Source organism: Sciurus carolinensis, chromosome 6, assembly GCF_902686445.1.
Source record: "Sciurus carolinensis chromosome 6, mSciCar1.2, whole genome shotgun sequence".
NCBI classification, from domain to species: Eukaryota; Metazoa; Chordata; class Mammalia; order Rodentia; family Sciuridae; genus Sciurus; species Sciurus carolinensis.
The window spans coordinates 36,934,680-36,958,093 of NC_062218.1; the positions used below are offsets into that span (position 1 = coordinate 36,934,680).

At 34.9% G+C, this 23,414-nt stretch overlaps 1 protein-coding gene across 2 annotated transcripts in view; it reads left to right on the forward strand.

The window, feature by feature from the left end:
- Positions 1-11,905: 11,905 nt before the first annotated feature.
- The window catches only part of Ccdc152 (coiled-coil domain containing 152), a 48,378-nt gene continuing 36,869 nt past the window's right edge, over positions 11,906-23,414 (forward strand). Inside the window, exons 1-3 of one of the 2 annotated variants that reach the window (XM_047555811.1) lie at positions 11,906-11,947; positions 14,188-14,281; positions 16,732-16,837. In XM_047555811.1, coding sequence (XP_047411767.1) covers positions 14,195-14,281; positions 16,732-16,837 — 193 coding nt within the window. In that variant the 5' untranslated portion in view covers positions 11,906-11,947; positions 14,188-14,194. Of the gene's footprint in view, positions 11,966-14,187; positions 14,282-16,731; positions 16,838-23,414 lie in introns of both variants that reach the window. The other variant, XM_047555812.1, reaches the window with a different exon arrangement.

The following is a 23,414-nucleotide window of genomic DNA, read 5'->3' on the forward strand; positions in this document are numbered from 1 at the left end:
ATAGTAGAAACATTCCATAACATTGTAAAGGCTATGTACGCTAAGCCCATGGCAAATATCATTCTAAATGCTGAAAAACTGAAAGCATTCCCCCTAAAAACTGGAACAAGGCAGGGATGCCCTCTTTCACCACTTCTATTCAGCACTGTCCTCAAAATTCTAGCCAGAGAAATTAAAGGGATATGGATAGGAAAAGAAGAACTCAAACTATCCCTGTTCGCTGATGACATGATTATATATTTAGAGGAACATGGAAATTCCACCAGAAAACTTTTAGAACTCATAAGTGAATTCAGTAAAGTAGCAGGTTACAAGATCAATGCTCATAAATCCAATGCATTTTTATACATAAGTGATGAATCTTCAGAAAGGGAAATTAGGAAAACTACCCCATTCACAATAGCATCGAAAAAAATAAAATACTTGGAAATCAATCTAACAAAACATGTAAAAGACCTCTACAATGAGAACTACAGAACACTAAAGAAAGAAATTAAAGAAAATCTTAGAAGATGGAAAGATCTCCCATGTTATTGGATAGGCAGAACTAATATTATCAAAATGGCCATACTACCAAAAATGCTATACAGATTCAATGCAATTCCAATTAAAATCCCAATGACGTACCTTACAGAAATAGAGCAAGCAATCATAAAATTCATCTGGAAGATTAAGAAACCCAGAATAGCTAAAGCAATCCTTAGCAGGAAGAGTGAAGCAGGGGGTATAGCAATACCAGAACTACAACTATACTACAAAGCAATAGTAACAAAAACAGCATGGTATTGGCACCAAAATAGCCAGGTAGATCAATGGTACAGAATAGAGGACACAGACACAAACCCAAATAAATACAATTTTCTCATACTAGACAAAGGGGCCAAAAATATGCAATGGAGAAAAGATAGCCTCTTCAACAAATGGTGCTGGGAAAACTGGAAATCCATATGCAACAGAATGAAACTAAACCCCTATCTCTCACCCTGCACAAAAATCAACTCAAAATGGATCAAGGACCTTGAAATCAGACCAGAGACCCTCATCTTATAGAAGAAAAAGTAGGTCCAAATCTTCAACTTGTTGGCTTAGGCTCAGACTTCCTTAACAGGACTCCCATAGCACAAGAAATAAAAGCAAGAATAAATAACTGGGATAGATTCAAACCAAATAGCTTTCTCTCAGCAAAGGAAACTATCAGCAATGCGAAGAGAGCCTACAGAGTGGGAGAAAATCTTTGCAATCATACTTCAGATAGAGCACTAATTTCCAGAATATATAAAGAACTCAAAAAACTCTACCTGAAGAACAAATAACCCAATCAACAAATGGGCTAAGGATATGAACAGACACTTTACAGAAGAAGATCTACAAGTAATCAACAAATATATGAAAAAATGTCCCACATCTCTAGTAATAAGAGAAATGCAAATCAAAACTACCCTAAGATTCCATCTCACCCCAAGTAGAATGGTGATTATCAAGAATACAAGCAACAATAGGTGTTGGAGAGAATGTGGGGAAAAAGGTACGCTCATACATTGCTGGTGGGGCTGCAAATTAGTACAGACACTCTGGAAAGCAGTGTGGAGATTCCTCAGAAAGCTTGGAATGGAACCACCATTTGACCCAGCTATCCCACTCCTCAGCCTATACCCAAAGGACTTAAAATCAGCATACTACAGAGATACAGCCACAACAATGTTCATAGCTGCTCAATTCACAATAACCAGATTGTGGAACCAACCTAGATGCCCCTCAATTGATGAATGGATAAAGAAATTGTGATATATACATATATATATATATATATATGTATATATCCACACCATGGAATAATAGCCATAAAGAATAATAAAATTATGGCATTTGCAGGCAAATGGATGGAGTTGGAGAATATCATGCTAAGTAAGATAAACCAATCTCAAAAAACCGAAGGACGAATGCTCTTGCTCATAAGCAGATGATGACACATATAGGGGGTGGGAAGGGGGCAGGAATGGAGGAAGGAGGGACTCTATAGAGGGATAAGAGGGTTGGGAGGGGTAGTGGGGAGAAAAAAAATAACAGAATGAATCAAAAACTATTACCCTGGGTAAATGTATGATTTCACAAATGGTATACCTCTACTTCATGTACAAACACAGTAACAAGATGTATCCCATTTGTTTACAATAAAAATGAATTTTAAAAAAAGGAGAGAAAAAACTCAAATTACTAAAATTCATGATGAAAAAGGAAATATCACTACAGGCACAATTTGAAATACAAAACATAATTAGAAGCTATTTTGAAAATCTATCCTACAACAAAATAGAAAATCTTGAAGACATCAACAGATTTCTACAGACATATGATCCACCCAAACTGAACCAGGAGGACATACACAATTTAAACAGATCAATTTCAAGCAAGGAAATAGAAGAAGCCATCAAAAGTTCACCAACCAAGAGAGGTCCAGGGTCAGATGGATTCTCAACTAAGTTCTACAAGACCTTCAAAGAACTCATTCCAATACTCCTCAAAGTATTCCATGAATTAGAAGAGGAGGGAACCCTTCCAAACTCATCCTATGAAGCTAGTATCACCCTGATACCAAAACCAGACAAAGACACATCGAGGAAAGAAAACTTCACCAATATCTCTAATGAACATAGATGCAAAAATTCTTAACAAAATTTTAGCAAATTGCACACAAAAGCATATTAAAAAGATAATGCACCATGATCAAATAGGTTTTATCCCAGGGATGCAAGGTTGGTTTGAAACCCAGGAAATCAATAAATGTAATTCACCACATCAACAGACTTGAAGTCAAGAATCATGTGATTATTTTAATAGATGCAGAAAAAAATTTGATAAAATACAGTACCCCTTCATGCTCAAAACACTAGAAAAAATAGGAATAGTAGGAACATACCTCAACATTGTAAAGGCTATCTATGCTAAGCCCACGGCCAACATCATTCTAAATGGAGAACCTCTCTCTTAACCCAACCTTTAGATTTATGGAGTGAAAAATGCCCCCAAACCCAGGAGGACAAAAATCAAGTCCTTTTCAGTGTTGAGTAGCATGAGGCATTCTGATAGGAGAAGTCAGTGAGAAATGAAAGGTAAAAGCATGAACATGGACCAAGGAGAGAGAGCCTTAAGAAAACGTGAGCAGAGAAAGTAGAAAAATTGATAGAAGTGCATTTTAAATCCAACGTTTTCTAACTGACTCACTTTGCCCCTGCTATTCCACATATAGGCAGAGAGACCCTAGAGTATCTGACATCCACTGAACTCAGGTCCTCAGAAAAGAATTATGCAGCAAGTACTCAGGGATCCAGGGTCACAAACAGGTATAATTCAACTTTCAAAGAGCTGACCCTTGAATATTTACAACCACAAGACATTTGACTATGTTTTATCTCTTGAAAAATCATTTTATTTCATTTTTTTGGTTTAATTACAGTTACTTAATTGATGGTACATTTGCTGTTATTGAAATTCGATAGACTCATAAATCTCCAAAATGTTTCATGAACACAGATGGTTTAAATATAATACTTAGGAATATGTTATTTCCACTTCCTTGAATGCTCTAGATTAAACTGTTTAATTGTATTAAATGAGTTACTAAGACTTAAACCATAAACCACTCTTACATGACCAAGTAAAGCCATTTGAAACAATAAAGACCATTTTTATATGCCACACGATACTATTTCAATGTGTAAAAGAACTCTCATTTACCTCAATAAATTTCCATTGTTTTTAAAAGCAACACACACACACACACACACACACACACACACACACTGCTCCAGCTGAACTTATTTTTATTGACTTAGTCCTAAATTCATTAGTCTACAAGTGTTGATGTTTTGCAACCATTTGTATTTTGCTTTGTAATTTCCTTTTAATCCTTGTTATATTGTTCAGGATACACTACGTTGTTTAAATGTTTTCAATTTTTATGCAGTTAAACTAAATAGTTTAAATTAATCCAGTTCACTGGATACATACATAGTATATAAAATGAATTTGTTCAGAATTTCATTTTTAATTTAGTTGATTCATATTCTGAATGTATTTTTCTGTAGAACACTGTTGGAGCCTATGTTTAGTTAGTACTCTCATGGAAGTCTATTTTAATCATCAGTGTTACCAGAATGCTAAATACTCAAGATGATGGGATTAAAACACAGGTTTAAAGGTAACTTTCATTTCATGTTTGAGAAGGAGGTGGCAGATGGAGGCTTCTGTGAAGACAATATAGGAGACTCAGATACTTCCAAGGGTTTCAGAGTTGATAGAACTGGTTTACCTATTTTTTATTTTCTCTAATATGGGACACACTGCATTTATTAATCACACTTAATTTTATTTTTTCTTTTACATTTATTTATTTAATTTGTTCTAATTAGTTATACATGACAATAGAATGCATTTTGACACATTGTACACAAATGGCGCACAACTTCTCGTTCCTCTGGCTATACATGGTGCTGAGACACACCAGTCATGTAATCATGCATGCCTATAGGGTAATAATGTCTGTCTCATTCTACTGTCCTTCCCATCCCCACCGCCCCACTCCTCCCTCACTCCCCTCTACACAATCCAAAGTTGCATCATTCTTCCCTGCACTCCCCCTCCACTATGAATCAGCATCCCCTTATCAGAGAAAACATTTTGCCTTTGGTTTTGGGGAATTGACTTATTTCACTTAGCATGATATTCTGTAGTTTCATACATTTACTGGCAAATGCCATAATTTCATTCTTTAAGACTGAGTAATATTCCATTGTGTATATGCACCACAGTTTCTTTATCTATTCATCTGTTGAAGGTTGGTTCATAACTTAGCTATTGTGGATTGAGCTGCTATAAACATTGATATAGCTGTGTCACTGTAGTAACTCTGATTTTAAGTTCTTTGGGTATAAACTGAGGAGTGGGATACCTGGGTCAAATAGTGGTTCCATTCCAAGTTTTCTGAGGAATCTCCATACTGCTTTTCATAGTGGTTGCACTGATTTGCATTCCCACCAGCAATGTATGAGTGTGCCTTTTTCCCCACATTCTCGCCAACATTTATTATTGTGTGTATTCTTGATAATTGTCATTCTGATTGGCAATTCTGATTGGAGTGAGATGATATCTTAGTTTTGATTTGCATTTCTCAAATTACTAGAGATGTTAAACAGTTTTTCATATATTTTTTGATCAATTGTATATCTTCCTCTCTGAAGAGTCTGTTCAGTTCCTTATCCCATTTATCAATTGGGCTATTTGTTTTGGGGGTGTTAAGTTTTTTGAGTTCTTTATATATCCTGGAGATTAGTGCTCTATCTGAGCACGTGGTAAAGATTTTCTCTCTTCATGTTATGGATCATTCATTAAAATAGTAGTTAGCAAATTGACAACTCAATCATCCTTACTTAGGGATGTTTATATTCTCATGTGCAGTTGTGAACATTTAAGCAATATCAAAAAAAAGTGGGGAAAATGGGGAGGTAGGTGAACGCTCTCTCTTCATGTTATTGATTGTTTCCTTTGCTGAGAAGAAGACTTTTAGTTTGAATTCACCCCATTTATTGATTTTTTATTTTACTTCGTGAGCTTTAGGAGTCTTGTTAAGGAAGTCATATCCTAGGCTGACATGATGAAGATCTGGACCTACATTTTCTTCTATTAGGCACAGGGTCTGTGTACGAGTGCCTAAGTCTTTGTTCCACTTTGAGTTGATTTTTGTGCAGGGTGAGAGATAGGGGTTTAATTTCATTTTGTTACATATGGATTTCCAGTTTTCCCAGCACCATTTTTGAATACTAATTTTAATTTTAATTTTGTAACACAGAAATGGAAAACAAGAGAAAGAAAGATTCCTTACAGTCATGGGACTGAAGTTGAATAAGTGGAAAGATGCAGGTATATCTGTGAGAAAGCAGTTGCCTACAGCAGAAAGAATAGTGAGTGACAAACCAAACGGTAATGAAAACAGAAAGGTTATTGCTGAGGATCAACAAAGTCTTGATTCTTTCTGATCTAAAATTCCTTTCAAGAAAATATGATGTCCTCAATGTTGATAGTTACCCTGCTCTGTCCTATAATACTGCCTATTTATAGAACTTATTTCAGTTTGGTAGCTTTTGTGCTTACTTGTTTTATTTTGTTTTTCTCTGGAATTGTTTCTGGACATCCTAATGGTAAGACTGCTAATAACTTCCTTGATGAAAGGAACAGGGTAGGGGACATCCAACTGAGTTCTGTTCATAATGTTTTAAGTTCTGCTCATTTGTTCACCTGCCTCCCCATTTTCCCCACTTCTTTCTGATATTGCTTAAATGTTCACAAGTGCACATGAGAATATAAACATCCCTATATGAGGATGATTGAGTTGTCAGTTTGCTAACTACTATTTTAATGAATGATCCAATTTCAATTTTTATTGCATAGAAATCACTGGACAGATGTCTTTCTAATTTTACTTGGTTTGTCCTTTAAATTATTATGTATAATAGGCTATTTTTTTCTTTACTTAGGTATGTATTCTGCAACCACTTATATTGATCAATTTAAGTAAGGGCAGTTATCAGTAAATATTTTTAAAATATTGTGATTTGCTTCTTTATATCCACCCCCTTTGCAGCTCCTGCCATCAATAGGATAGGTAGAGTCTGACGCTCAACTACCTGAATCTGAGCAGTTGTGTGCTCTGCTTTGGCCAGTAGAATGTGTAGACGTGACTGTGGGTCAGAGCTGTGCCTCCTTTAGAGAGTCCTGAATGCCTCTGCTTTCTCTCTTGAAACCCTAAAAATCCCTGAAAACAAGCCTGGCTGAGCCTCCTGGAGGATGAGAGACCAGTGGCACAGTGACAGTGGTCCCAACCAAGGCTCTGAAGACGTGAGAGCTCAATCAAGTTCAGCAGAGTCACAGAAGTCACTTAACCTGTCCCATAGCTGACCACAGATATATTAAAAAACCCAGCTGAGACTAGAAAAACTGCCTTACCTGAACCCAGGTCAAATTGCTGAATGCTAACCAAATGGTTGTTTCAAATCATTAGATTTTAGATAAATAAATAAATTTTAGATAAATCAATAGCTTACTGATTCAGGAACTAACAGGTATCCTTCATCAGCTCATTCTTTCATTCATCCAACAAATATTTATGGCCTACTCTGAACCAGCCCCAGGTTATATTTATATTTATAATATATATCAATAATTTAATCCATTCCATAGTCTTCAGAGATTTTCTCCCATTTCATAATGATAAAATGGAAAGTCGGAGAGACATGCCCAGGACCACATAACCAGAAGTAAAGTCAGAATATGAAGCTAGGAATGTTTAAAAGTTATCCACTCCTCCATCTCCATCAATCTTATCACTAAGATGGTAAATTAGGAAAAGATGATATTTTCTGGGAGCAATGGAATATTTTGGACCCAAGTCATCAAACCCATGCTCTATTATGACATGTAAGTCATCATGAGTCACTTGTTTATGTACTTGCACAAATAAAATTACATTTCAATAAAGTCTCATTTTTCCTGAGAGTATTCCCAACAGCTACCACCAAGTCGCTATGGAATGTCCAACCATTGAGACTTGGTAACTATAACAAAATATGTCACCTTTACCATAGACACACTGTCTAAAGTATATTGACCTCAATAAATTAAGTAAAATACCTGAACCACCTGCCTTCCACCTAAAATACAAATGAACTCTGCCTGGTTAGCTACATGATCCTACACTTAACAGAAGCCTGTTGAGGAAGATGGACTATTTACACATCTAAGTAGCATTGTTTTAAGAAAAGTAGTCTAGATATTACATGATTTAGGCTTCATCCTGGACTCACCCAAATTCCTCTCTCTGTTTGCAGGATAGAGGTGAACACCCCCACAGAGATGTGTAAAATTACAGACCTGGTGCTAAAGATGGTTTTTTTTTCAACCTAAATACTACAAATAATATTGAAATCCAGAAAGTGGCAAAACTGGGACCTGAATTTGTAGTTGAAATCAGGACAATATGGTTTAAAAGCAGATATTAAAATACAGGAGTCAAAGAGCCTAGAGCAGCATGCAGTATGTCAAGAAAAAAAAGCAGTAGGTAGAAAGATAAACTTGGCACTGATTTATTGCTCACAGCTAACTTTCTGATGTACCCTTCAGGTCTCACTTTCATCTTAACCACTCAGAGACTTTCCCTGAACACTGTATCCTCTGTTAAAGTCAGTACAGTAGCATCTTGTCCACGAGGAATGCATTCTTAGATCCCAGGTGGATGCCTGAAACTGCATACAGTACTGAATTTACACATACTATGTTTTTGCGTATATACACATATCTATGATAAAATGGAATGTATAAATTTTACAGAGTAAGAGATTAATAATAATAATAAAATAGAATATTTATTAATAGAATAAAATGTCACTATTAAGTAAAATTAGAGTTATTTGAACACAAGCATCTTAATACTGCTACAATTGAACTGATAACCAAGACCATTATTACTAAGTGACTAATAGGCAGGTAGCATATACAATGTGGATACTCTGGAAAAAGGATGATTTATGTCCCAGGCAGGATGGAACAGGATATCATAAGATAACATCATACTACTTGGAATGGCATGAAATTTAAAACACACAAATTATTTCTAGAATTTTTCATTTGATATTTTGCCAAAAGTGGAAATGTGGATAAGGAAGGACTGCTGTATCACAGATTTGTGTTTCCTTCTTTACACTTCTTATAATTTTTCTTTATATGTTATTTACTTGTTTATTATCCATTTCTCTCTTAAACTAACAGCTCTCTGGGGTCAGAGACCATGTCTGTTCTGCTTATTTTGAGTGTTCAGAATACGGTTGGAACTCAACAAGTATTTCTTGAATAAGTAAATGGATACAAGCTGATAGGATTAAAAATGGAAAAGGAATGAAATGAAAAACTAAAAACTTGGTACTAGAAGCCCAATGCTTTTAAACATTAATGTGCACATGTATAACCCAGGTATATTGTTAAAATGCAGTGTCTGGTTTAGTAGTTATGAGATCAAGTTTGAGATAGATCAAGTCTGATATTCTGCATTTTCACAAGCTCCCAGGTGCTCTGCTGTTGCTGCTAGCGATCTAAAGACCACACTTTGAATAGCAAGGGTGCTGACCACAATTCCTTTACTGATTATAGTTATACTTGTTCCCTTAGACTTACTCTTCCCTTTTAAATAGATACTTTTATGAAGTGTGTTACAAAGTTAATTTCAGACTTGCTCTGAGGTTTGTATTGGGGAAATTATCTAATAAATTGTCTACTACTTCCTATAATAATGTTGTTGTAATAAATTAAGAAGTTTGAGTTAGGGAACATTTGTTCCTCTTAAGAAACTTTTATATTTCCTTTTTCACAAGGAAAACTAAGAAACTGAGTCTTTATCCTTTCTTCTTTCTTTTTTTTTTTTTTTATTCTAATCAGCAAGAATTCAAAGCCAAATCTGTGGCATGAATATAACAACTTTATTAACTACAGACCAGTTTGTTTATGGTTTTATAATCTCTCCTGGTCTGTACTCACATTTCTAATTTACATTTCAGCTTGCATAGATTTTTCCCCATTTATGACACTTTGTAAACACTCATGACCTATCTAGAATTTTAGTAATTGGCAAATTTGAGTAGGCAGACAAAAAACATGCCCTGAACAGAGGTAAAAATATCAGGAGAACTCAGTTGACTAATATTACTGGAACAAGAGACTCAAGACAAGTTGAGACACTTCCAAATATTTGCCATGATGTGGAAGCAATGCCAACACATTTTGTTTTCAAAACACACTGGCAATGGCAACCAAAGTAACAAGGTGAAAATCTAATGCCAAAACAATATTGCCAGTACTAGATTTCAATCCCCTGTAGTTTTTTCCATGAGACTGCAAGCTCCAAACACTAGAGTATCTTTTTTTTTTTTTTTTTCATTAGTGCCTAGTCCATCAGTAGCTGGTAACTCGTGAGACTTACTCATTTTATGATGGATTAATATACAAAGTTATTTATAATCTTTAAAAAATCAATGATACGCTCGTCCTATGATCCTTACATGCATAAAGATATAGCTTCCCTTTTTTTCCAGTTGCCAAGTGCATATGTGTTTCTTTTTCAAATAAGGGTATTTTTAATGGATTCCAATATTACCTTCCTCATTAGAATGACATAATAATGTAATTTGTTTCTCTCTGTGGTTTTCTAGGCCATTTCTGATTAAATATCCAATGATCCAATGATCAATCAGAAAATGACTATTTTCTGATTAAACATTTGATGAATTCTCTTTCTTACTTGGATAGTTCTGGGAGAGTCAAACTATGAATACAACTATGAAAGGTACTCCCTTCTTAAAGATGAATTTGTGGGTAGCTCATGTAGTTTCTTATTAACAAATATCTTTTTATCCTGCTAGGATTCTTTGGGGGAAAATGCTAATATAAACTGGAAGAGAAATTGGTGACTCACTCCAAACCAGAAAAATTAAGCTGAATTTTTCTGATTTGTTTCATTTCTCTTTCTTCTACCTATGTTAGACACCAATGAGAAATGTGTATATAAATAAGAAAATGGAGTTTCTTCCCCCCATGAGACAATAATAAATACAGTAGAAGAAATCATACATCAATTCAGATAGTCCTGACAATGTCACAAAAAGACTGGCAATGACCCAGAGTTAAGAAACTCAGGTCACTGCTGATGGATATGATCAGGGAATGACTCACAGAGAAGGAAGCATTTCAGATGAGTTTTAGTAATTGTGTTTTATAATTTCTCCTGCTCTTTAATTCTACTTCTAATTTATATTTTACCTTATGCATATTTCTTTCCTATTTATAACATTTTGTAATTAAATATTCATGGAAATGAGATTGAGCCTGTTCCCAAAACTTCTGTGATAGTTGTCATATGAAACATTTATGTATGCTAATTTAACAGAACCAGCAATTATATGACCATTTATTTTCAAAATTCCTATGCGTTATTACTAATGTCAAAGAACTCTTATTGGAACAGCAGAGTGAGGACCTTACCCCACATTTCTCAATTGGTTCCAGTTCTTTTACCCATTATGCTACAGTATCTTTCAAATAATAAAATATGGATTGTCCTCTTATACTTTACATTTTTCTGCCCACCAATTTTTGAATTCCATAGAAAAATAAAATTAATAAAAATAAATCTCACATTTCTCACTCAAAAGTTGACAGTACACTTTCAAACTATTAGTGAATGACCTTTAAAAATTATAAACATTTTGAAAACTTTATGCTAGTAACTCTAATAAGCATGCTCTTAAATACATCATTTCATTTAATTATCACAACAGCCCTATAAAGTAGGCATTATTATTTATCTGTATCATAAATAAAGAAGCTGAGGCTTGTAGAATTAAGAACTTGCCCAAGAACAACCATTAGTAAAGGGAAGAGTTTGGGCTTGAATATGAATAAGAACCCATGCCCTTAATCACTCAACCACAAAGACTCTAGGTGGGAAACCGTATCTACTAACTGACTCTGATACTTTAAAAGTCTACTATATAAAATACAAAAATAATTACAGATTATTATTTATTCAATGGTGCTGACTCAAAAATCAAAACATGTGATTTATTCTTTGGTTGGGGAAGCAGTTATTAATCTAGCAGTCACTGAATGTTAATCTATGTTCTAGAAACCACATAAAAATATCTAAGAAGCAGTAGGGGAGCTAAGACCAAGTCTGTAAAGACGGCTGGTAGTGGGAACACCAGAATAGGGCACAGACCCAGCCAGGAGAAGGGCGGGCCCATTGTTCTGGGAACCTGTTTTCACGCGAGGGGACCCGAATCAGGAGCGGACCAGGTACCGGGGGAGGCAGTCCTCGAGGGAGACTTTGAGGAACCAGCGGCAACGGCGAGTATGTTCCAAACTCTTAGTACGTGGTTCGAAATTCCACTTTTTCCAGGAAGATTCTTTTCTTAACACCTTCTCACAGTGTCCTGCATCCGTACAAGGCACCCGTGGGTCCTCGACCCGACCCCTGTGGATTCTGGGATGCGATGGAGAGAGCCCGGGGCCCCAGGCTTCAGGAATGAGAGTGAAGAGAGGCCAAGGGGGAAGAGGCAACGGAGCCTGTCCTCCTGGCGCCTGCCAGGAGCGGCAAGGGGCCGGGTCGCAGAGAGGGCGAGCCCCTGGACTCAAGCCAGCAGAAGGAGGCCAAAGGGGGAAATGGGATTGTCACTTGCCTGTGGGAATTGTTTGAAGCTGATCCTTGAAAGTCATAAATCAGTCCCTGCCTTTCACAAAAGAATTTAACAAGTACTAAATCACTAGGTTGTCACCGGGTTTTACGGGGCAAAACCGTATTCTTTGAAAAGATCCGAACCTAGAAAATTGGATAAGGGAGAAATAAAGACACCTAGAAATGAATTAGTTTGCCCACCAGTGTGACAAAAGGGATAGCATGCAATAATAGCAAGTGGAATGTTTCTTAGATGTTTTTGTTGATTTAGTTGGGGGTAGGGGAGGTTGTTTATTGGTCATTTTGCAGTGTTGGGGGTTGAACCCAGGGCCTCGCACCTGCTAGGTGAGCTACACCCCCAGGCTTTAATGATGATTTTATAAGGAAAATTATTTCATGATTATCACTAGGGAAATGGAATTGTAGAACATCAAACTCAAAGTAAAATGCACTTAGTTCAGGAGCCAGTTTCTGAACCAAAACTCTGGTAAAAAAAATTAAAAAATTTAAAAAAACCTTTTTATATTTAAAATATTAGGGACTAAAAAAATGGAGGAATTTTGCATTAACTACTTCAGATTATTAGTGTATTAAAAACTAACAATAATATCAAAAGTGATGTTTTTAATTTTGTTGCCATAAGAATTTTAGTGATCATTGAAGACTATTACAATTATTTTTCTGCCATAAGGATCAAGTTTTACCTATTTAAAGGATTTTATATGCAGCTTTACTCATCTGTGATATTGAGGATAATAATTCAATAAACTGAAAGTGCATAGCTAAAATTCAGATTTCAAAACCATTAAAGAATTACTAATGAAAAATAATATTTAAAAAGGAGGAAGGGCTGGGAGATAGCTCAGCTGGTAGAGTGCTTGCCTCGCAAACACAAGGCCCTGAGTTCGATCCCCAGTACCGCAAAAAAAAAAAAAAAAAAAGGAGGAAATGGAATTTTGATGAAAATATTGTCACAATATCTGGTTTGGGCATATTTATTTTTAAGGCGTTATGCCCCCACCCCTCAAATTATTTTGAGTAGTCATTTCAGGAGTTTTACTTACCCTTTCCTTTGAACTAGGCCACACACTAAACATTGTCTCCTGCTCTAACCTTACTCTAGACTTCCTGAATTTAATATTTTGTACTTTCCCCATCATTTTTTTCTGGAGAAAAGTCTAAAGACAGTTGTCTTTTACTTTCATACTGTATTAATCCTGTTTCCTTCTAGATACCTTCTTCCTACTGTCAAATGTAAATACTGGCTACTTTGCAAAAGTCAGTTTGTCTGGGCTGAATGACCTTACCTCTGGAATTCAGAAAAATTTATGATTAGTTCTGTAGGACTAAACCTAGAACCCTTACCATTCACTCAGCAGTTAGCTGGCTGTTCCCAAAGGTTAATCTTATACGAAATTACCAAAAATGGAAATATAGAGAAATTGTTCTGAGCACAGTTTCCATATATCCATTATATACCAAGCAAATTATGAAGTATAAGCAGACTACCAGAAAATATTTGTGATGTGATACTTTAACACGTTCAGCATCTCAAATTGAGAATACACTTAAAAGTCATGCCTCAGATTTTAAGTCCAGACATACTGATGGCAAAGGAGATGGGTATTAGTGCCATTATTTGGGTTTTTTATAATAAAGACAAATGTTATTTATTTATACCTTTATCATTACACTAATTTTAGATTTCTTTAGACAAAAAGCAGCTGGAGAGAAAATGGTAAAAAGTGGAGAAAACTTAATTCATTTGACCCCATTATTACTGTTGGGTATAACAAAATACTCAGAGTGGAAGGGAGCTCAAGTTAAGTATTCTTGAGCACAGAAACTTTAGTGTTTGAGTTATGACCACTATTTTTGATGCTTTAGATTTTTCTTAACACTCTGCTCTTCACTAGTTCAGGCATGGATCAAAGCAGTGAAGGAGGTATGAAAAAGACTGGCAGTGTGAATCTTGATAAACTTATAAATGACTTCTCACAAATAGAAAAGGTATGTAAAGGTAGCAAATGGCTATGTTATAAAAGGGGAACTGAAAGAGATTTTATCAATGGTAGAAATTTGAAAGAAAGAAAATGTAGCAAAATATAAGTAAGCTACAGATACTGAAAATATATTTTACTAAGCCCTTTCTAATTTTTAAGATCTGTATTTAAAATATATCTGGGTCTTGACTCATTTATACTATTATATCAAAAACTTTCCAGGGCAGGGGAACAAATAATTGATGTACTTTTGCCAAAGTTAAAGGTAAAATACATACCTAAGTGTCCAGGATGCCCACAAACTCAGAAATAGTTTTAAAGAGAATTAAGTAGACTTAATTTTTTAATCTCCTACCATTATAAGTAACTCTAATTTCTTTCTTTTTTTTATTGTAAACAAATGGGATACATGTTGTTTCTCTGTTTGTACATGGCATAAAGGCATACCATTTGTGTAATCATAAATTTACATAGGGTAATGTTGTTTGATTCATTCTGTTATTTTTTCCCTTCCCTCCCACCCCTCCCACCCCTCTTTTCCCTCTATACAGTCCTTCCTTCCTCCATTCTTGCCCCCCTCCCTAACCCTAACTCTAACCCTAACACTAACCCCTCCCACCCCCCATTATGTGTCATCATCCACTTATTAGCGATATCATTCATCCTTTGGTTTTTTGAGATTGGCTTATCTCACTTAGCATGATATTCTCCAATTTCATCCATTTGCCTGCAAATGCCATAATTTTATCATTCTTTATGACTGAGTAATATTCCATTGTATATATATATACTCTAATTTCTTTTAGTTCTTTCCCATTTGTCTGATCCCTCTTCCTTCTCTTTTGCATAAAACTAAATTCATTTCAAGTTCCTCTCTCCAACTCTGGACAAATGGTAGGCCAAACACTATATTTTTCCCACTCTTCTCTGACAGAAGGAGGTGTGTGAATATATGTTGAAGGAAAATGTAGATGAATAAATTAAAGATTTGAGGAGCAAATTTATAAAGCAAGAATGGGAAGGAAGTAAAACCTTCCTTTATGTTCTCTTTTTTTCTTATTATTCATTCCTATTTTTATTCACACAGATTACCATAATAATTTTTGTGATCTTAGATTTTTGAGGTAATATGAACTTTTTTTAAATAATGAGCTTGAGTTTTCTTAACTACATAATTAGCAAAATAAGAGAGAAAAGATAAATAGCACTGTTGGAGAAAAGAGATTTAGTGAAGGGTTTTTGGAGATTAATTTGGAAGTATCTCATTCTTAAACATTTTTAATAAGAAATAATTGTTCATTTTTGATGTGATGTGATAGTGGTATTGTGATCATATTTTGAAAGTAATTTCTCTTTTAGATTCATATAGATGATAATACAATTGAATTAATATCAATTGCTTTGAGATAAAATCAGAAGTGGGTGATATTAAAGAAGTGGGTAGAGTATAGATAACTAGTCATAAATTGATATTTGAAGCTTTGAGTATGTGGAGGATTGTTCAACAAAATACCAAAGCTGTATGTTTAAGAATATTTATCTATTGTAATAACAAAAAAAAAAATAGAAACAACAAATTTTCCTTATAGGACACTAGGTAAATAAATTACAGCATATTAAAATACCTATATACATATATTAATATACCACAATAAATCTCACCATCCACAAGAAATTAATTAAAAAAATAACTATGGATAAATGGCAGAAAGATTAGTAGAGTAGAGGAAAGAGCAGGGGTGTAGGGGAAGGGTAAAGGAGGTACTGGGGACTGAATAAAAACAAGATATATTCCTTACTTTTATAATTGTGTCAAAATGGATTCTACTGTCATATATAATTAAAAAGAGCCAATACAATTTTTTAAATGAAACTCAGTGCAACTGGTAAAAAGAATGAAGTAGATCTATACATGATAATATGACATTATCTCCCGGATAATAGTGCTAAGTGGAATAGCCAAGGTGCAGAACAGAATACATATGATCCTTTTCTGTAGTTGTATACAGTCAGAAAATAATTTGGAAACATAAAAGTAACAGTTTTTGTTTGTTTATTGTTGATTTTGGATTTTTTTTTATGAGACAAGGTTTCACTGTGCTGCCTAGGTTGGCCACAAACTCCTATGCCCAAGAGATCCTCCTGCCTTAGCCTTCTATGTAGTTGGCTAGTTGTCATTATCTGTGGGAATGACGGTTGAATAGTTACCGAATGGAGTTCAAGTTAGGCCAAATTTTTATTTTTCATTTATAATTGTTAGTTTGTTTTAATATATTATCATGTTTCTTTTAAATTTGATATAAACCATGAGGTTGGTTTCTTTAAAATTATATTTCATATTTAATTATTGGACTTTTAGGTAGTGATTTGTATTCTCATTAGTCCTCATATCCTTAGTAAAAGAATAGAAACAGCTGCATTGATTTGATAATAATGTTTATTCTATTTCTTCTACAGAAAATGATAGAAACCAGTGGAAAGAACAAAATCCTGGATATTCAGTTGGAAAAGACTAACTGTTTATTAAAAGTAATGCAAACAAAAGAAGTCTCAATGAAAGAAGGTTAGTTTTTTGCTCCCTGAAGAAATGCTAATGAGAGTACCTTTTAGTACAACAGTGATTTTAATATTATTACATACATTTGTAGAGTGTTTTAAATTCACAATGAACTTTTCAGACTTTCATCTCATTCTTAGGATAGCTCTGAATGACAGATAGGATTGGTATTATTCTCCTACTTTACCAATGGAGAAACATAAAATGAAAGTTCTGTCTGAGGCTAGACATCTAAGAATGGCAAGTTGAAGTCTCAACATAAGGGGAAGAAAGTTGAATTCCTACTTCACAATTACATCAAAATAAATGTAAAATGAATCAACAGTTTTAGTGTTAAAAATAAGTAGTACACATATATTTTCTTTGTATGTCAACTGAGAGGGCCTAGAAACAACAATACCCTTTTAGCAATGAGTACAACTAGTGCTCACATTTTGGTTTCTAATCTACCATTCTCTCCAAACAGAACTGACTGATTCTAGGATTCTGGGGCAGAAAGTAAATAACATAAACCTGAAGTATTTTATGATGTCAAAATTTTAAAAAGTGTTTGAAGAGAAAAAAATTAATTCACAAAGATGGTGGTATGTCAGAAGGGACACAGAAGCCAACTGAAAGAGTTCTCATGGCCAAAGCTGGGATAATTTGAGCAACAAAATTAATAAAGTAATGTCGAACTATACCCAAATTATAAAAAAATTCACAAGTCCATACAAATATAAGTAAATGACTTAAATAATTAGGAGTCAAATCTCCTGTGTAACAGAATTGCAAATATCTAATGTAGTAATTTGTTCTCAAAGAGATAGATCATGACTCTAAACTCGTTAGGTGTGGTCTGAGTAAAGTGATTTCCTTTATTATAGTGAAGCATATAGCATAAAAAGAGTGGCGATGTAGGGAAAGTAACTGCACAGTGGAGAAAACTGACAAATACTACCTCAGCCACATTATCAAGGTCAACATTAAAATGAATATCCTGTTGATCTTCATATATGTTATAATAAAAATGAATTTTTATTTCTATGGTCTTCCTCCCCATAACCCATAACCCCTGCTCACTTTGGCAGCACCTATACTAAAACTGGAATGATACAGAGAAGTTTAGCATATCTCTTCAACCATAACCCCAGTCTAATCATGAGGTAAACATAACAAATTCCCATTAGAAGGACATTACATAATACCTGACCAGCACTTGGCAAAACTATTGAGGTCATCAAAAGGGAAATAGAACAGTCACAATCTAAGAAGATATGACAGACAAATGTAATATGGTATGTTGAATTGGTTCCTAGAACAAAAAAAGGACATTGAATAAAAACAAAGGAAATCCAAATAAAGTATTGATTTTAGTTAAATGCATCAACATGGGTTCATTAATTTTAACAAATATACCATACTAATTAAGGTGTTAGTAAGGTGTTAGGGATAATTAGGTACAGATTATATGGCAATTTTCTGTAATATCTTTCCAAATTTTCTGTACTTCTAAAACTGTCCTAAAAATAGAGTTCATTAAAGTTAAAATGATGAAACCACAAAAAATAACTAGATTAGAAATTTTTTAAATTTGTATAATGAAGAAGGCCTTTCTAAATGTGTGAAGTAACATGTAGAAATGATAAGACAAAAAGATTTGTTAGTTTCAATTTTCAATTAGTAGACATTTTCTAGCACAGTTTAGATTTACAGAAAAAGGTGAAAATACAGTTTCCGTATGTCCTATCCCCCCCTCTCCAATTTCCCTATATCTACATCTTGGATTTGTGTGGTACATTTGTTGCAATTCATGGGGCAATACTGATACATAATTATTAACTAAAGTCCGTAGTTTATGTTAGCATTCAATCTATGTTGTATATTCTATAGGTTTTGACAAATGCATGACATGTCCCCCATTACAATATCATACAGAATAACAATTTCACTGCCCTAAAAGCATTCCCAGTGCTCTCTTTATTCATCCCCCACCTTTCACCATCCCAAGACTGACAATCAATGATCTTTTTACTATTTCTATGGTTTGACCATCTGCAGAATATCATAATATGTATCCTGTTCAGATTGACTTGTTTTACTTAGCAATATGCATTTAAGGTTCCTCTGTGGGGTGGTTTTTTTGTGTGTGTATATGTGTGTGTATTTTAACAAAATTATTTTTATTGTATGGAAGTATCACAATTTATTTATCTATTCATTTACAAAAAGGTACCTTTGGATTTGAATTAAACATCCATGTACAGGTTTTTGTGTAGACTTAAGTTTCAGCTCACTTGGGTAAATACCAAGGAGTGCAAATTGCTGGATCACATAGTAAGAGTGATCAAGATGGTAATAATATTAGTATAGAGGACTAGGTACTATAGAAAATCCTTTATATATTGTGTTAGGTTTTCATTACTATAATAAATACCTGAGATAAATAAACTTAAAAAGAAAAAAGGTTTGTTTGGGGTTACAGTTTTGGAGGTTTCAGTTTATGACCAATTGATCCCATTCCTTTCAGCCTGTTGCAGCACATCATGATGGCATATGCACATTCACCATATGGCAAGGTGTGAAAGTGAGAAAAAGATGAGGGTCCCACAATCAACGGCATGCCCATAATGGCCTAACTTCTTCCCACTAGGCCCTGTATCTTGAAGTTGCCACCACCTCCCAGTAGTATCATGGACCAAGCCTTTAACACATGAGCCTTTGGGAGACTTTTCCAAATTACACTAATTATTTTTATTTTTTTATTTGTTCTAATTAGTTATACATGACAGTAAAATGCGTCTTGACACATCATACATAAATGTAGTATAACTTTTCATTCTACTTATTGTACATGATGTGGAATCACAATGGTTGTTATTATATATGTACATAGGCTAATAATGTCCGAATCATTCTACTATCCTTCCTAGCCCCATATACCCTCCCTTCTTTTACTCCCCTGTTTGTAATACAAAGTACCTGTAATTTTCCTTAGCCACCCCCACTTATTGTGACTTAGCATCCCACATATCAGAGAAAACATTCCACTTTTGGTTTTTTGGGATTGGCTTATTTCACATGGCATGATATTCTCTAGGTCCATCCATTTACTGGCAAATGCCATAATTTCATTCTTCTTTATGGCTGAGTAATATGCCATTGTGTATATATACCACATTTTCTTTATCCATTCATCTCTTGAAGAGCATCTGGGTTGGTTCCATAGTTTGGCTTTTGTGAGATGAGCTACTATAAACATTGATGTAGCTGTATCACTGTAGTATGCTGATTTTAAGTCCCTTGGGTATAAACTGAGGAGTGAAATAGCTGGGTCAAATGGTGGTTGAATTTCAAATTTTCTGAGGAATCTCCATACTGCTTTCCATAGTGGTTGCATTGATTTGCATTCCCACCAGCAATGTATGAGTGTACCTTTTACCCTACATCCTCACCAACATTTATTATTGCTTGTATTCTTAATAATTGCCATTCTGACTGGATTGAGATGAAATCTTAGAGTAGTTTTGATTTGCATTTCTCTAATTGCTAGGGATGTTAAACAGTTTTTCATGTATTTGTTGATCGATTGTACATGTTCTTCTGTGAAGTGTCTCTTCAGTCCGTTTGCTCATTTATTTTGTTGTTGCTGTTAGTTTTTTGAGTTCTTTATATTTCCTGGAGATTAATACTCTATTTGAGGTACATGTGATAAAGATTTTCTCCCATTCTGTACACTCTCTCTTCATGTTATTAATTGTTTCCTTTGGTTTTTTTTGTTTGTTTGTTTGTTTTTATTGTAAACAAATGGGATACATGTTGTTTCTCTGTTTGTACATGGAGTCAAGGCATACCATTTGAGTAATCATAAATTTACAGAGGATAATGTTGTTTGATTCATTCTGTTATTTTTTTCCTTCCCCCCCACACCTCCCACCCCTCTTTTCCCTCTATACAGGCCTTCCTTCCTCCATTCTTGCCACCCTCCTTAACCCTAACACCAAACCTAACCCTAACCCTAACGCTAACCCGTCCCACCCCCCATTATGTGTCCTCATCCACTTATCAGCAAGATCATTCGTCCTTCAGTTTTTTGAGATTGGCTTATCTCACTTAGCATGATATTCTCCAATTTCATCCATTTGTCTGCAAATGCCATAATTTTATCATTCTTTATGGCTGTGTAATATTCCATTATATATATATGCCACAGTTTCTATATCCATTCATCAATTGAAGGACATCTAGGTTGGTTCCACAATCTGGCTATGGTGAATTGAGCAGCAATAAACATTGATGTGGCTGTATCTCTGTAGTACGCTGATTTTAAGTCTTTTGGGTATAGGCCAAGGAGTGGGATAGCTGGGTCAAATGGCGGTTCCATTCCAAGCTTTCTAAGGAGTCTCCACACTGCTTTCCAGAGTGGCTGCACTAATTTGCAACCCCACCAGCAATGTATGAGTGTACCTTTTTCCCCACATCCTCACCAACACCTATTGTTGCTTGTGTTCTTGATAATCACCATTCTAATTGGGGTGAGATGAAATCTTAGGGTAGTTTTGATTTGCATTTCTCTTATTACTAAAGATGTTGTACATTTTTCCATATGTTTGTTGATTACTTGTAGATCTTCCTCTGTGAAGTGTCTGTTCATTTCCTTAGCCCATTTGTTGATTGGGTTATTTGCATTCTTGGTGTAGAGTTTTTTGAATTCTTTATAGATTCTGGGAATTAGCACTCTATCTGAAGTATGAGTGGCAAAGATATTCTCCCACTCTGTAGGCTCTTTCTTCACATTACTGAGAGTTTCCTTTGCTGAGAGAAAGCTTTTTAGTTTGAATCTATCCCAGTTGTTGATTCTTGCTTTTATTTCTTGTGCTATGGGAGTCCTGTTAAGGAAGTCTGATCCTAAGCCAACAAGTTGAAGATTTGGACCTACTTTTTCTTCTGTAAGATGCAGGGTCTCTGGTCTGATTCTGAGGTCCTTGATCCATTTTGAGTTGATTTTTGTGCAGGGTGAGAGATAGGGGTTTAATTTCATTCTGTTGCATATGGTTTTCCAATTTTCCCAGCACCATTTGTTGAAGAGGCTATCTTTTCTTCATTGCATATTTTTGGTCCCTTTGTCTAATATGACAAAATTGTATTTATTTGGGTTTGTGTCCATGTCCTCTATTCTGTACCATTGATCTACCTGTCTATTTTGGTACCAATACCATGCCGTTTTTGTTAGTATTACTTTGAAGTAGAGTTGAAGATCTGGTATTGCAATACCGCCTGCTTCGCTCTTTCTACTGAGGATTGCTTTACCTATTCTGGGTTTTTTATTCTTCCAGATGAATTTCACAATTGCTTACTCTATTTCTGTAAGGTACATCATTGGGATTTTAATTGGAATTGCATTGAATCTGTATAGCACTTTAGGTAGTATGGCCATTTTGACAATATTAATTCTGCCTATCCAAGAACATGGGAGATCTTTCCATCTTCTGAGGTTTTCTTTAATTTCTTTCATTAGTGTTCTGTAGTTCTCATTGTAGAGGTCTTTCACCTCTTTTGTGAGATTGATTCCCAAGTATTTTATTTTTTTCGATGCTATTGTGAATGGGGTAGTTTTCCTAATTTCTCTTTCTGAAGATTCATCACTTATGTATAAAAATGCATTGGATTTATGAGCATTGATCTTGTAACCTGCTACTTTACTGAATTCACTTATGAGTTCTAAAAGTTTTCTGGTGGAATTTCCAGGTTCCTCTAAATATATAATCATGTCATCAGCGAACAGGGATAGCTTGAGTTCTTCTTTTCCTATTCGTATCCCTTTAATTTCTTTGGTTTGTCTAATTGCTCTGGCTAGAGTCTCAAGGATGATATTGAAAAGAAGTTGTGAAAGAGGGCATCCCTGCCTTGTTCCAGTTTTTAGGGGGAATGCTTTCAGTTTTTAACCATTTAGAATGATATTGGCCATGGGCTTAGCGTAGATGGCTTTTATCATGTTAAGGAATGTTCCCAGTACCCCAATTTTTTCTAGTGTTTTGACCATGAAGGGATGCTGTATTTTATAGAATGCTTTCTCTGCATCTATCGAAATAATCATGCGATTCTTAACTTTAAGTCTGTTGATATGGTGAATGACATTTATTGATTTCCGAATGTTGAACCAACCTTGCATCCCTGGGATAAAACCCACTTGATCGTGGTGCACTATCTTTTTAATATATTTTTGTATGAGATTTGCTAAAATTTTGTTGAGAATTTTTGCGTTGATGTTCATTAAGGATATTGGTCTGAAATTTTCTTTTCTCGATGTGTCTCTGTCTGGTTTAGGTATCAGGGTGATATTGGCTTCATAGAATGAGTTTGGGAGGGTTCCCTTCTCTTCTATTTCATGGAATAGTTTGAGGAGTATTGGAATGAGCTCTTCTTTAAAGGTTTTGTAGAACTCGGCTGAGAACCCATCAGGTCCTGGACTTTTCTTTGTTGGTAGGCTTTTGATGACCTCTTCTATTTCATTGCTTGAAATTGATTTATTTAAGTTGTGTATATCCTCCTGGTTCAGTTTAGGTAATTCTTATGTCTCTAGAAACTTGTTGATATCTTCAAG